The following is a 12,626-nucleotide window of genomic DNA, read 5'->3' as shown; positions in this document are numbered from 1 at the left end:
AATCAGTGCAGACACCAACCTGGTTTATTGGTTTAGTTGACAGATTAGACGTAATACTCACTCAGTTCCCTCAAAGTGGCTCTCCTCCTGTTCCTGCGAGTGCTGACGGTGCAGCTGTAGACCAGATCAGTAACCCTGTCTGAAAGTATCAGAGAGCTGTTGATGTTGTAGAGCTGCTGTTCAGTCTGCTGGACTCTGGTTGTGTTCTTGAAGGCCACTTTGGACGGAGGTCTGGTGGACCAGGTGAGTTCAGGCTCAGGGTAGATCCCCTCTGAGCTGCAGGTGATCCTGTTTTCTTCCTGCTCCATGTGGACTTTATGGACCGGAGCTGCAAAAACAGAGATCTTGATGTGATACGGATGAACTCACTTTCAATTTGACAGCACATATGCTAAATTTAGAAATGTACTGAACATAAAGAAAACACAAGTTGATGGTTTTGTGTATCTACTGTGTGTTTCTCGTACCGTCCACTTGTAGGTTGATAAATGATTCCTTGTTGCCTCTGATGATGCTGGTGAAACACCTGTATCTGCCCTGGTCCTGAACCTGGACCCCAGTCAGCTGGAGCGAGGCGTTTCCTCCGGAGATCTGGTCCTTGAACAGTGATGTCCTGCCTCTGAAGCGCTGGCCCTGGTGTCCCAGCTGGTCTTGGTTGTGGTAGTAGGAGTGGACAAGAGTGTCTCCTGCTGTCACATGATACCAGTGGATGACTGCATCAGTGCCGCCCTGGAAGCTGCACGGTAAGATGCAGCTCTCCATAAAAACACTGGACACCTCAGCATCTGCAACACATCAGGTACAAACAACATACTTTATTTTGTACCAAGTCGTTCTCACTCTCAAGCCGTCATTTTTGAACACTTAAGGTAGGTGTATAATATATAACAGTGAAGTCTGAGTAAGGAGGTGACTGACGTGGACAGATCGGCCATAAACTGAACTTTCATGTAGGAGGCCTATGTTTGCTTCTTATGTGAAACAAAAAGTGTTAAGTGTTGCGTAGGTTATGAAAGTTGTGAAGGTTACACATGTAGCGTTGATTAATGGTGTTATTTTAAGCCAAACTAGGAAGTTTTTCCCTCAATCAAATTTACAACGTTAGCCATTAGTTTTTATTTTGAGTCTAACCAGACGTAGCCTATTTATTATTGCTATCTTGACCGGACGTTGTGTATTGATTGTTGCTAACTTGACCTGGGTACCAAGGGGGTTACAAAGCGACACCAAATGGTCTTGACAAAGCGTAGTGTTCACTGTGAGTTTTTAAAATCTGAGAGTAAATGTGTGCTATAAATAGATCATAATAAAAAGCTGTTAAATTGGGATATTATATACCTTCCTGCCCAGTCCCAAGGGGGCGGGGTTTAGCCTCAACCTGTCAGGCCACACCTGAACTGATAAGAGGCATGATGAGGCTCTGCTCAGTCACTTTCCCTTTGTTTGCATGAAGTCTTGCTAATCCTTTCCAGTTGACTGTTAACTGGATGCATTATTTGAGTAAGTTCTGTATATTTGTTAAAGTTATTGCTGTTTCCTTGTTCAATAGTGAAAGAGTGCTTTAATTTGATTATGACCTGTAGCCTACCTTCTGTCTACTGATTGCTTTCATTTGCCTTTTAGCTGTTCAATCATCTGTCAGTCAACTATTGAAGTGGGAAACTTTAAAAGGACAATAAACTGTTGAACAGCTCTCATCTCTGGTCCTCATACTTTAACTGGTGTGCATTATCCAGCTTCCATAAAGGCAAGTTTCTACAGCTTGAAACAATGAAATACTTGTTTTATAACCAATTTTATAGCTAAAATCAAGACCTGTCACCCAGCAGGGTGGTTAGGGTGGACGGACGGATCCTTTCCTTGATCATTTATAGTTAGTTACTTTTTTAAACTGCTAAAATTCTTGTTATACTTGTTTAATTAAATTGTGGTCTTTTGTGACTTGATAAGGGAACGAATTATAGCCTCTTATGCTTTCAATTTTAGTTTGTTTGGCAGATACTTTATCAAATCAATGGCTAAAAACAAAATTAGATATTGTTTAATTACATGTAACTAGTTACTTCCCAACACTGGTAACTGAAATATAATATTTATTATATGCCTAAACTAGTGGTAAACTATACAGTATATGAAAGTTTATTGAATATGCTGAGATTATCTAAGTAATATAGTAACATTATACTGTGTTACGGCCGCCGCTGGCTGCCTTAGAGTAGTTGTGTTTTGGAGTTCTCTGAACAGTATGCAAATCCCCGCTGCAAGCACCTGTTGAGGATTGGTTCCCCTGGAACCACCCACTTCCTGGTTGCTGTTTGCTGGTGTCTGATTGGTGTGGCTGAAGATCCAACCGAACCTGCCAACCAGGACTCACCAATCAACACCAGCTGGCCTACTAATAGTTTGTGTTCCTGCAGTTTGAGGCGACTGTGAGCCAGTGATCAGTCCACCTTGTTGTTGGTTGTGTACCCCTGTGGACACTGGTAACTGAAATATAATATTTATTATATGCCTAAACTAGTGGTAAACTATACAGTATATGAAAGTTTATTGAATATGCTGAGATTATCTAAGTAATATAGTAACATTATACTGACAGCTGACTTGAATAACATCAGGTCCAGTGCAGCTGATCTGCCGCCCAGTCCTGCATTCACGCCAAAGCATTCAGTAACTCAGTACAGCAGCATTATTTGGGTTAGTAACTGTAATAATATTGCTGTTTTGGAAATAGTAATCTGTTACACTACTAGTTACTGGGAAAATGAGTAAAGTAATATTATTATTATTAGGGAAACACCCTCCCTCCTCTGAGGGAGTAAACACAGCCTACAGCTCCACACTGCTCCCCACCACATTTTGAAATGGCTGATTTTGTCCCCATCAGTTTTTAAAAGCATTTGTTAAAAATATTCTAGAAATAGCACCAAAAACTGTTAAAATGTAAATGCTTTGAGAAAAGGCTTTTTTGCACAATAAGAAAATTTGCAATGCAATATAGTATTCACTTTAATTGGAGCAGAAAATGTCTCCAGAATGCAGGAAATTACGAGTTTAATGCTCAAAATCTTCTGGGGGAGGACCCCCAGCCTCCCTGGACATATATCTCTGCATCTAAATAGTGCTAAAATTTTTCTCATCTTGTTCTCGTGCACGATCATGTCTCATGACCCAAATGTATCATCACGCCCCCAATCTGAGCCCGTATGTCCCCACAACTTTTCAACCCAATGACGTGTTCACTCCCCCAGATTATATGACCCCCCCTTCAGGCCTGTGACTCTTTCCCTCCAAATGATTCCAGGAAGAACAAAATATGGACTTTTCACCTTTATAATATTTTGTATGTATGGCATGTTTATTATGCTAGATTTTTAATTGAGGAGAAAAGAGTGAAATGCCAGACTGTGGATGCATCAATGATGTAACTTAAAACGATTATCTAATTTATTAATATATTATGTTTAATACTATTCAGATGTATTTTCTTTCAATATTCCTTTTGTATACAAAACATCATCCACCATCCCACTGCTAACCATTTTTATTCACCTTTGACTACAATAAACTGTTGGACCGATTTCAATCTGTAGCCTAATCACTCTTTATTAATGTATTACCAACACTGAAACTATGAATTCACGTCCTGTTTCTGGGCTAAATGCCATTCTGTTAAATGCAGGGCAACTTTGTCCTGATAACAGTTACTGTAGGCTAAAGTGTATGTGACACCCTTATAACATTATGAACATTAGAATATAAGTTTCCCATTACTACTTAGCTTCAGGCAGCAGTGCGATCTGCTTTGCTGTAGTCTGGATCTAAGTTATTAAGTACATGCAGTTGGCTCGGAGAAGGTTTATCTGTTAAGTCTAGTTTTGCAAGCCGCCCCTGGCTCCTATTTCTTGTTCAACATCTGTCTGTCTTCTTTTCTAACGCAGTATAAAGACTCTGGACGCTCTTACCTTATTTGTGTATCTCTGAAGTAAAAAACTTCACTCACCTCCTTCTGCAGAAGCTAACATCCAGAGAAAACTCCAGACCACCAGACACACAGAACAGCCAACCATCATTTTCTATTCTCTGCATGTTTTTTCACATTAAAACAGAGAATGATAACATATCCAGTGTGATCCACATCCTTTTCTGTTTACTCAGGCACTTTATATTTGCCCTTTTCCTTTCCCCTCGTTATCCCTGTCCTAGTTGTTGCTTCTGTCTTGCCTTGTGTTTGTTTTACTCCCACTAAATTCCTGTCTGTAAGTTGAACCTGTCGCCACATGTTTGCAGCTGCAGCTGTAAGTCAGTTTTTCATGCAAAAGCATTTGTTGGTTTCAGTTTCTCACATTGAAGATTTGCTGCTTTTCCTCTGAAAGATTATAATAATTGTATGTTTGTTAATAATATTGAGGTTTGGACACATCAAGCTTTGTGAATATGCAACAAATCTTTACAACCCAAGTCAGCCATTCATGGAGAAGATAATCAGTATATTAATTCATAAAAGTATATTAATAGTACAACAGACACAGGCATATTTTACTGCTTTAATAATTTAAGTACATTTTCCTGATTATACTCACGTACTTTTACTGCAGTAACATTTTCTATGTTTTATTGTAACAGTATTTTATTTTGCTTCACTGCAGTCTGCATTTTAAAAACATCTTAAAAACATGATGTTGAAGATTTACTGAGGAAAAAACTGCATTTCAAAATATTACAGTATTTCGATTATCGAACTTTAAAGTCTGAACAAATGTTACAAACTTTACTGTTTGTAAATCAATAAAATGAACTGCTGTTTGTTGAGTTTTATGTTTAGCCTGAATCTCAATCTAATCATTTTTCTTGAACTAAAAATGTATTTATTAATTCCATTTAGTTCCATTGAGAGAAATTGTGGCGTTTCTCATTTCTGAATTTGAAGAAGACTTTTTGAAGCTAAAGAGGAAATGTTTTTAAGTTAAAGTGCAGGATCTCTGTATGTGTTTTTATTTCTCTTCAGGTTTTAAAGTTAATCTACAGTATTGTGCAAAAACACTTTCACCATATCCAACCTGTTAAACCTGGTCTGCGGTCTGAGTTAACAGGTTGTGACATGTACAAATATGAACTGCAGTTTGTGTGTGGAAAAATATCTTACTAAAATATCAAACAGACTTGGACCCCTGCAGTGTGTTTGTATATAATACTACAGCACCGACGTTGGCAGAATTAATCTGACGCCTGGCAATAACATCCTTTATATCAAATGAAGAGAATCACGTGGCAGACAGCTAGTATTACTAGTTAGCTTGTAGATTATGATTTTACAAGCGAAACATATAACCTTTAAAATGATGTTCATGGCATTTGTTCCATCCTCCTTATCAAGTTATTTTAGCCCTCCTTAAAACATGTGCAAATATCCATTAGAGCAGTAAATAATAATATTACAGTCTGTTTTCCACTTCGTTTTTGTAGGGGAGACTGGGGATGGTTGTAACACAGGTCAGTTTTAACACATCCAATTTGCCCAATCAGGAACAAGTTCAAATCACTTAATTCACTCTGCACATGCTCAGTTTAGCCCTTATTCCACTTTTGAAAGGTAGCACCTGTGGCAGGTACAGCTAACTTTAGAAGAAAATATTATTTTGAGGTTAAAAAAACAAAACACTTTTGCTATGTAATAGCAATGTAGGAAATATTTGCAGAATTTAATAAAAATTGTATTGGATAAGAATCACAAAGTATCCCTTTAACCCCTAGTTTCTCCAGAGGCGTGTGACCTCTGACCTACAGTGGGTACGGAAAGTATTCAGACCCCTTTAAATTTTTCACTCTTTGTTGATTGCAGCCATTTTCCAAAAATCAAAAAAGTTCATTTTATTTCTCAGTAATGTACACTCAGCACCCCATCTTGACAGAAAAAACAGAAATGTAGAAATTTTTGCAAATTTATTAAAAAAGAAAAACTGAAATATCACATGGTCATAAGTATTCAGACCCTTTGCCGTGACACTCATATTTAACTCAGGTGCTGTCTATTTCTTCTGATCATCCTTGAGATGGTTCTACACCTTCATTTGAGTCCAGCTGTGTTTGATTATACTGATTGGACTTGATTAGGAAAGCCACACACCTGTCTATATAAGACCTTACAGCTCACAGTGCATGTCAGAGCAAATGAGAATCATGAGGTCAAAGGAACTGCCTGAAGAGCTCAGAGACAGAATTGTGGCAAGGCACAGATCTGGCCAAGGTTACAAAAAAACTTCTGCTGCACTTAAGGTTCCTAAGAGCACAGTGGCCTCCATAATCCTCAAATGGAAGACGTTTGGGACGACCAGAACCCTTCCTAGAGCTGGCCGTCCGGCCAAACTGAGCTATCGGGGGAGAAGAGCCTTGGTGAGAGAGGTAAAGAAGAACCCAAAGGTCACTGTGGCTGAGCTCCAGAGATGCAGTCGGGAGATGGGAGAAAGTTGTAGTAAGTCAACCATCACTGCAGCAATCCACCAGTCGGGCTTTATGGCAGAGTGGCCCGACGGAAGCCTCTCCTCAGTGCAAGACACATGAAAGCCCGCATGGAGTTTGCTAAAAAACACCTGAAGGACTCCAAGATGGTGATAAATAAGATCCTCTGGTCTGATGAGACCAAGATAGAACTTTTTGGCCTTAATTCTAAGCGGTATGTGTGGAGAAAACCAGGCACTGCTCATCACCTGTCCAATACAGTCTCAACAGTGAAGCATGGTGGTGGCAGCATCATGCTGTGGGGGTGTTTTTCAGCTGCAGGGACAGGACGACTGGTTGCAATCGAGGGAAAGATGAATGCGGCCAAGTACAGGGATATCCTGGACGAAAACCTTTTCCAGAGTGCTCTGGACCTCAGACTGGGCCGAAGGTTTACCTTCCAACAAGACAATGACCCTAAGCACACCGCTAAAATAACGAAGGAGTGGCTTCACAACAACTCCGTGGCTGTTCTTGAATGGCCCAGCCAGAGCCCTGACTTAAACCCAATTGAGCATCTCTGGAGAGACCTGAAAATGGCTGTCCACCAACGTTTACCATCCAACCTGACAGAACTGGAGAGGATCTGCAAGGAGGAATGGCAGAGGATACCCAAATCCAGATGTGAAAAACTTGTTGCATCTTTCCCAAAACGACTCATGGCTGTATTAGATCAAAAGGGTGCTTCTACTAAATACTGAGCAAAGGGTCTGAATACTTATGACATGTGATATTTCAGTTTTTCTTTTTTAATAAATTTGCAAAAATTTCTACATTTCTGTTTTTTTCTGTCAAGATGGGGTGCTGAGTGTACATTACTGAGAAATAAAATTAACTTTTTTGATTTTTGGAAAATGGCTGCAATCAAACAAAGAGTGAAAAATTTAAAGGGGTCTGAATACTTTCCGTACCCACTGTATATAGCAATTGAAATCGTTTTGGATAAAAGCGTCAGCTAAATGAAGTCAAAATATAAAAAACATGATTTTTTAGTTTGGACAACACAAAAAGTACAGTAGAGTAGTACTAGTAGTAATTGTAACTGTAGCACAGAAAATGTTCATAATAACATCCACAAAATATTTATTCCAGCACCTTTTTCACTCATAACATCTCTGTGTACAAATGTTTTAGTTTATGGTGTTTGTTCTGTTGTTTGTTGAGCTTTTTGTTTATGCTTCTTCTGTGTACGCACATCGAGAACAATATGAGACCGGAGTCAAATTCCTCGTATGTAACACATATCTGGCCACTGAAGCTGATTCTGAAAACATGACTCCAGCCTCACAGGTGAAATATCAAAAGTCACATAAAGTCTGAAGAAAATGATGACGTGGTGATAATTTTACGTTTCAATATCCTCAAATCTCAACAAACACACAGCCTTGTACTGTATTTGTATTGACTTACAGTAATTAATCAGCAGCTACACTCAGTGGCCACTTTATTAGGTACAACTGTGCAAACTAATACAAAGAATTTAAGTTGCTCTTGATGTTGCACACAGAACATTTACAGACCTCCAGCTGAACAGATTGTAAACAATAATAACAGAACAGTTATGTTTACAAATGGTAAAAAAAATAGATGTGTTAAAAATATACAGTCTATAAAAAGCAACAATGAACAACAACGACAATTTCTGTATACAAGTCAAACTGTTTCTGAATTTTAAACATGAAGGTTGCTGCACCACATTAAGGGACGCGTCCCTCTGTCCTCTGTCCCTCTGTCCCCCGTGCAGCTTTGGGACTCTGATCCCGTCGGTTCATCTTCTGCAGACTAACAGGCAGAAACTAACTCCTCACCAACAGATTGAAATTGTATTGGCAGGTGAGCTCATCACAAGCAGTCTAGTGCTCAAAGTTATAAACAGCTGATTGATTCAGAATAAAATAAAAGTGAGCTTGGGACTGGTGGTGCTGTGGGCTCGTACACTCCCATGGAAGAGCGAGGATTAAGTGTGTTAGTGTTTTTAGTTAAAAACCATTTATCTTCTCTTTTAGTGAAATAGTTCTTTGTTTCTGTGCTCTTTTTTCCTGTTTCAGGTGTTTGTTAATAAATATCTTATTTGTTTGCATATAATCTGTTTCCTGTTTCTTGTGGCCCGGTTTTTATATTTGTTACTCCTCTCTTTACCTCTGGCCTGAGCCACATGAGGACGTAACAGCTGTTGCTTCTTGTAGTAACTCAGGGGCAGACTGTGAATTATACAGAGACAACCGGGAGGGGGAGTCAACCTTTTTTTTTTTCAGGTCAAAAAGAAAACCCAGTAGAGCGCAGGCTTTTAATACAAAACTCACAGTATCCTCGCTTATTAACTAATGTATGCAGCCTGTAGATGATGGTAAATCAAATTCATGACATCAGTTCATGGTGCTCCATACCACATGACAACTTTTGTAGTCAGAGGTCAAAACTGCCAGATAGTCAGACAACAGCAGACCGTCATGACCGCTCAAAAACAGACCCACACAATACTGAACCAGAACCAAAGACACTATCATAAAATTATTATAATTATCATTTCAAGTTTTAGCAAATAAGATGAATCTGCGTTCAATAAAGTAGTCGTCATACACTGTTGGGGAATTAGGAAAAAATGATATTAAACAGAATACTGTCTAGCTCAATATAAAAAGTGCAATAAGATGTCGTTGTTCTGAATTGGCACTATAGAAATAACACTGGATTTTAACGTTTACCTAGCCAGGTACAACTCCTGAATTCTACACTGAAAACAAATATCATCTTTACTGTAGAAAGACTCACAAAATACTTTAAGGTAAAATAATAAACACTATATGGCTTTAAAATGTGTATCTACGATAACTAATCCTTATTACTGCTCATGCCTGAGCACCAGTGTTGGCTAACAATTACATAAAATAGGATATAGTGGTAATGAAATGACTCGGGGGGCTCTCAGCTAGCTAACATCACTTAGCTCATTAAAGTAAAATACATGCTAATTACGAAACTCTGAAGGCGGGAATGTTAAGTGTATTAAACAAGCTAGATAGCTAACTACTGACATTAAACTGCAGCGTTTCCATTAACGTGTGATGCACTGTGCATGGAGCAGCTGCGAGTTAATGTTCAAACTAACGTCGTGTTAGGACATGGTGTGGTCCAATTCTAGGTCAGATATCATACTTTAGGATCTTGAATTTAAGGCATCAGTATGTGAAATATATTGTATATTTACAATGACAGGTAAGAAAGAGCCTCCTGAATTGTTTGTTTTGCCCTTTGAGGGGGTCAAACCCCGTAATTCGAACCATGCTCGGGGTTCATTATGGAGTCAAACTTTTGCTTCTTCCTCTCTCGTCAAACCTTTCTTCAAGTTGATCTTTCTACAAATAAGTGAACAGAATTCACTGGTGAAAAACAAAGTGAAACTAAGACAAACTATCATTTATGCATCTTCAGAATAAAGAACAAAATAAATTCATCCAGCAAACACCAAGCCTTCATTTGATTTGGTCAGATTCTCTGTTTATTTTCTGACTACTGAACTGATCTTTTTCTACTAGTTGTGCATGATGTTACACTCTGCTTGTGTCTTATTTAGGTCGACATTTTAGCCGAGATATGGAGGACCGATCCTGACACAGGCGAAATAAATACAGAAATAAATAATGCTCAATAATAAATAAGCATCTAATTAAATACACAAAAAAATAAAGAAAATAAAAAATGTAGGTAGTAATTAAATTATACAAGGAGACATAATGTATATATTTAATTACTGCCTTTACTTACTCACCTTTGTTATAATTACCTTATTTATTCATTCTCCGTATAATCTTCAACTTTATTTATTAATTACTTATTTTTTAAATGTATTTATTTATGTGTGTTTTAATATTTTTGTATATAATATATTTTGTTTTATTCTTCCTTTGTTATTTTTTTACCTTATTTATTTTCACCCATGGTATTTATTTCTGCCTGTCCTTTTTAAATTTCTGTATGCATTTCTGCTCATTATGCAAATGAGGAGGGGCGGTCTCAAGGGGTGAACTTCTGCCATTGGTGGACCAGTCAGACAGGAGAGCTCTAGCCTACTCTGCCTGCAGACATCAACGAGCTGCTCTTCACACAGTCAGATGGCTTCCTTCAGTGCGCTGAGGTGTTTAGCTACTCGTTTGAAGACAATACTACCAGCCATGTCTTCCTTCTCTTTTCATGGGACACTCTGACCTACAGAGTTTCAATTAGTGACTTATACGTACACAGAACTGCAGGAAAGTGAGCTGTTGTTCTGAGAGCCACATCAGTAGCCGCAGCTAAATCTGGAGTGCACTCCATTCGAGTATTTACGGTAAATGCTCCCACACGGAGCAGCTCGTTGCTGTGCTGTTATCAGCTGCTGTTCAACAAAAAACACCATTCAGGGTGAAAATTCAACCGTGGTGTTGTGTCGGGAGATGCAGTGACTTCACCAGCGCAGCGGTGAGTATTATGAATAATACATGTAATCTGTTAAGCTATTAGGAGAGTAAAAGTCCGTTAGCCGCTAGGCTAATTTATGTAGTGCTAACATCATATAGGCTAAAGCTCTTGAGTAGTGGTGGTAACAAATAAAACTAATCTTAACAGTTACCATTAAGAAGAATTTATGCTTTGTTAAATGTGATTGCTATTAAGCCGTGTTTTGTGTGGTGGTGAAGTCAATTTAAAGTTAACTTTACTGCATTAACCAGTCGAAATGATTTAATGAAGGCTAACGTAGTACGTACTTCTGTCTCACACAGAAACACAGGAGGAGGCATGCGGAGAACACCATATTCTTCAGAGGAAAAGAAGAAGGAGGAGACTCTGACTGCAACATGCGTCTTGTAAAGAGAAACGAACAGAAAAAGTTCTAACTCTCTGCCTGTCAGCTCGCTCTGCTCCGTTAAAACTGAATTACCATACAGAATTGAAACGAGTGCACTCCAGATTTAGCTGCAGCCAGCTGACGTGTGATTCTCCCTATACCGCAGTTCTGTGTCCATGCATGCAGCAACTGAAAGCACTGTCTGTCGGAGCGTCTACGTGAAAAGAGAAGGAAGACATGCTGGTAGTGTCTTCAGAGTTGTTAAACACTCAGCGCACTGAAGGAAGCCTCTGACTGTTGAAGAGCAGCGTTTCTGTCTGCAGGCAGTAGGCCTAGAGCTCTGATGATCCACCAATAGGAGAGAAGATGACCCCTTGAGACACAGCCCCTCCTCATTTGCATAATGAGGCAGAAATGCATACAGAAATGTAAAAAGGACAGGCAGAAATAAATACCATGGGTGAAAATAAATAAGGTAAAAAATACAAAGGGAGAATAAAACAGCAACAAAAATATTAAAACACAAATAAATAATAAAAAAAATGTAATTAATAAATAAAGTTGAAGATTATAATGGAGAATAAATAAATAAGGTAATTATAAGAAAGGTGAATAAGTAAAGGCAGTAATTAAAATATATACATTTATGTCTCCTTGTATAATTTAATTACTACCTACATTATTTATTACTTTATTTTTTTGTGTTTAATTGGATGCTATTTATTTATGAGCATTTATTTATTTCTGCCTGTGGTCAGGATCGGTCTTCCATAGAGACAGCAGTTCATTCACTGAAATGTTGCAGCTTGTCCTGCAGTGCAAATGATTTAAATGTGAACTCATTGTGAAACAACTCATCGTATTCAGTACAGATGATATACTACCCCGACAAAGTTCCATTGCTCTGTGTCTGGTCTCTCTGTCCAAAACAACATCATCTGTCCAACACACATCACATCATCATATCATCAACATCATCATCAGGTGAAGGCAGACGGGTTTGTCTTACCTTTTTACATTTTTTTTTTACAAAAGGCCATGCTGCTAGAACTACAACCAAAATGGCTCCAACCACCACACCTTCATTAAACACCTGTGTCACCAGTTTGACCTCTGAAACAGAAAAAGATCAGTTTAGTGAAATTTTACTAACCAAACTTCCATGAGTGGACTGATAATTCCTGTAGCATCAACATGTGAGGTTGCAGTCTGTTAATAATGCTAATATGTTCATATTGTCAGGTGGGAATCATACCTTCAGTGTCTGTTTCAGGAACTTCTGGAGAGTTTTAGACTTTAGAGT

General features: G+C 38.5%; 1 protein-coding gene and 1 pseudogene across 6 annotated transcripts in view; one reads left to right on the top strand and one right to left on the bottom strand.

Moving 5' to 3' along the window:
- The window catches only part of LOC119896776 (CD276 antigen-like), a 51,418-nt gene extending 47,175 nt beyond the window's left edge, over window positions 1-4,243 (bottom strand). For 4 of the 6 annotated variants that reach the window (XM_038710242.1, XM_038710193.1, XM_038710232.1 and 1 more), the window contains exons 1-3: window positions 4,004-4,237; window positions 468-794; window positions 62-328 (exon numbers count right to left, since the gene is read on the bottom strand). In XM_038710242.1, coding sequence (XP_038566170.1) covers window positions 62-328; window positions 468-794; window positions 4,004-4,073 — 664 coding nt within the window. In that variant the 5' untranslated portion in view covers window positions 4,074-4,237. Of the gene's footprint in view, window positions 1-61; window positions 329-467; window positions 795-4,003 lie in introns of all 6 variants that reach the window. The other 2 variants (XM_038710203.1, XM_038710223.1) reach the window with 2 other exon arrangements.
- The window catches only part of LOC119896614, an 858,889-nt pseudogene that overhangs the window by 238,237 nt on the left and 608,026 nt on the right, over window positions 1-12,626 (top strand).

The sequence above is a fragment of the Micropterus salmoides genome, unplaced genomic scaffold, assembly GCF_014851395.1.
Source record: "Micropterus salmoides isolate LMB-PRFRI ecotype aquatic unplaced genomic scaffold, ASM1485139v1 Ms_hic_scaffold_1, whole genome shotgun sequence".
NCBI lineage: Eukaryota > Metazoa > Chordata > Actinopteri > Centrarchiformes > Centrarchidae > Micropterus > Micropterus salmoides.
Note: the sequence above shows the minus strand (reverse complement) of the source record. Positions and strands in the feature narration are given on the sequence as shown.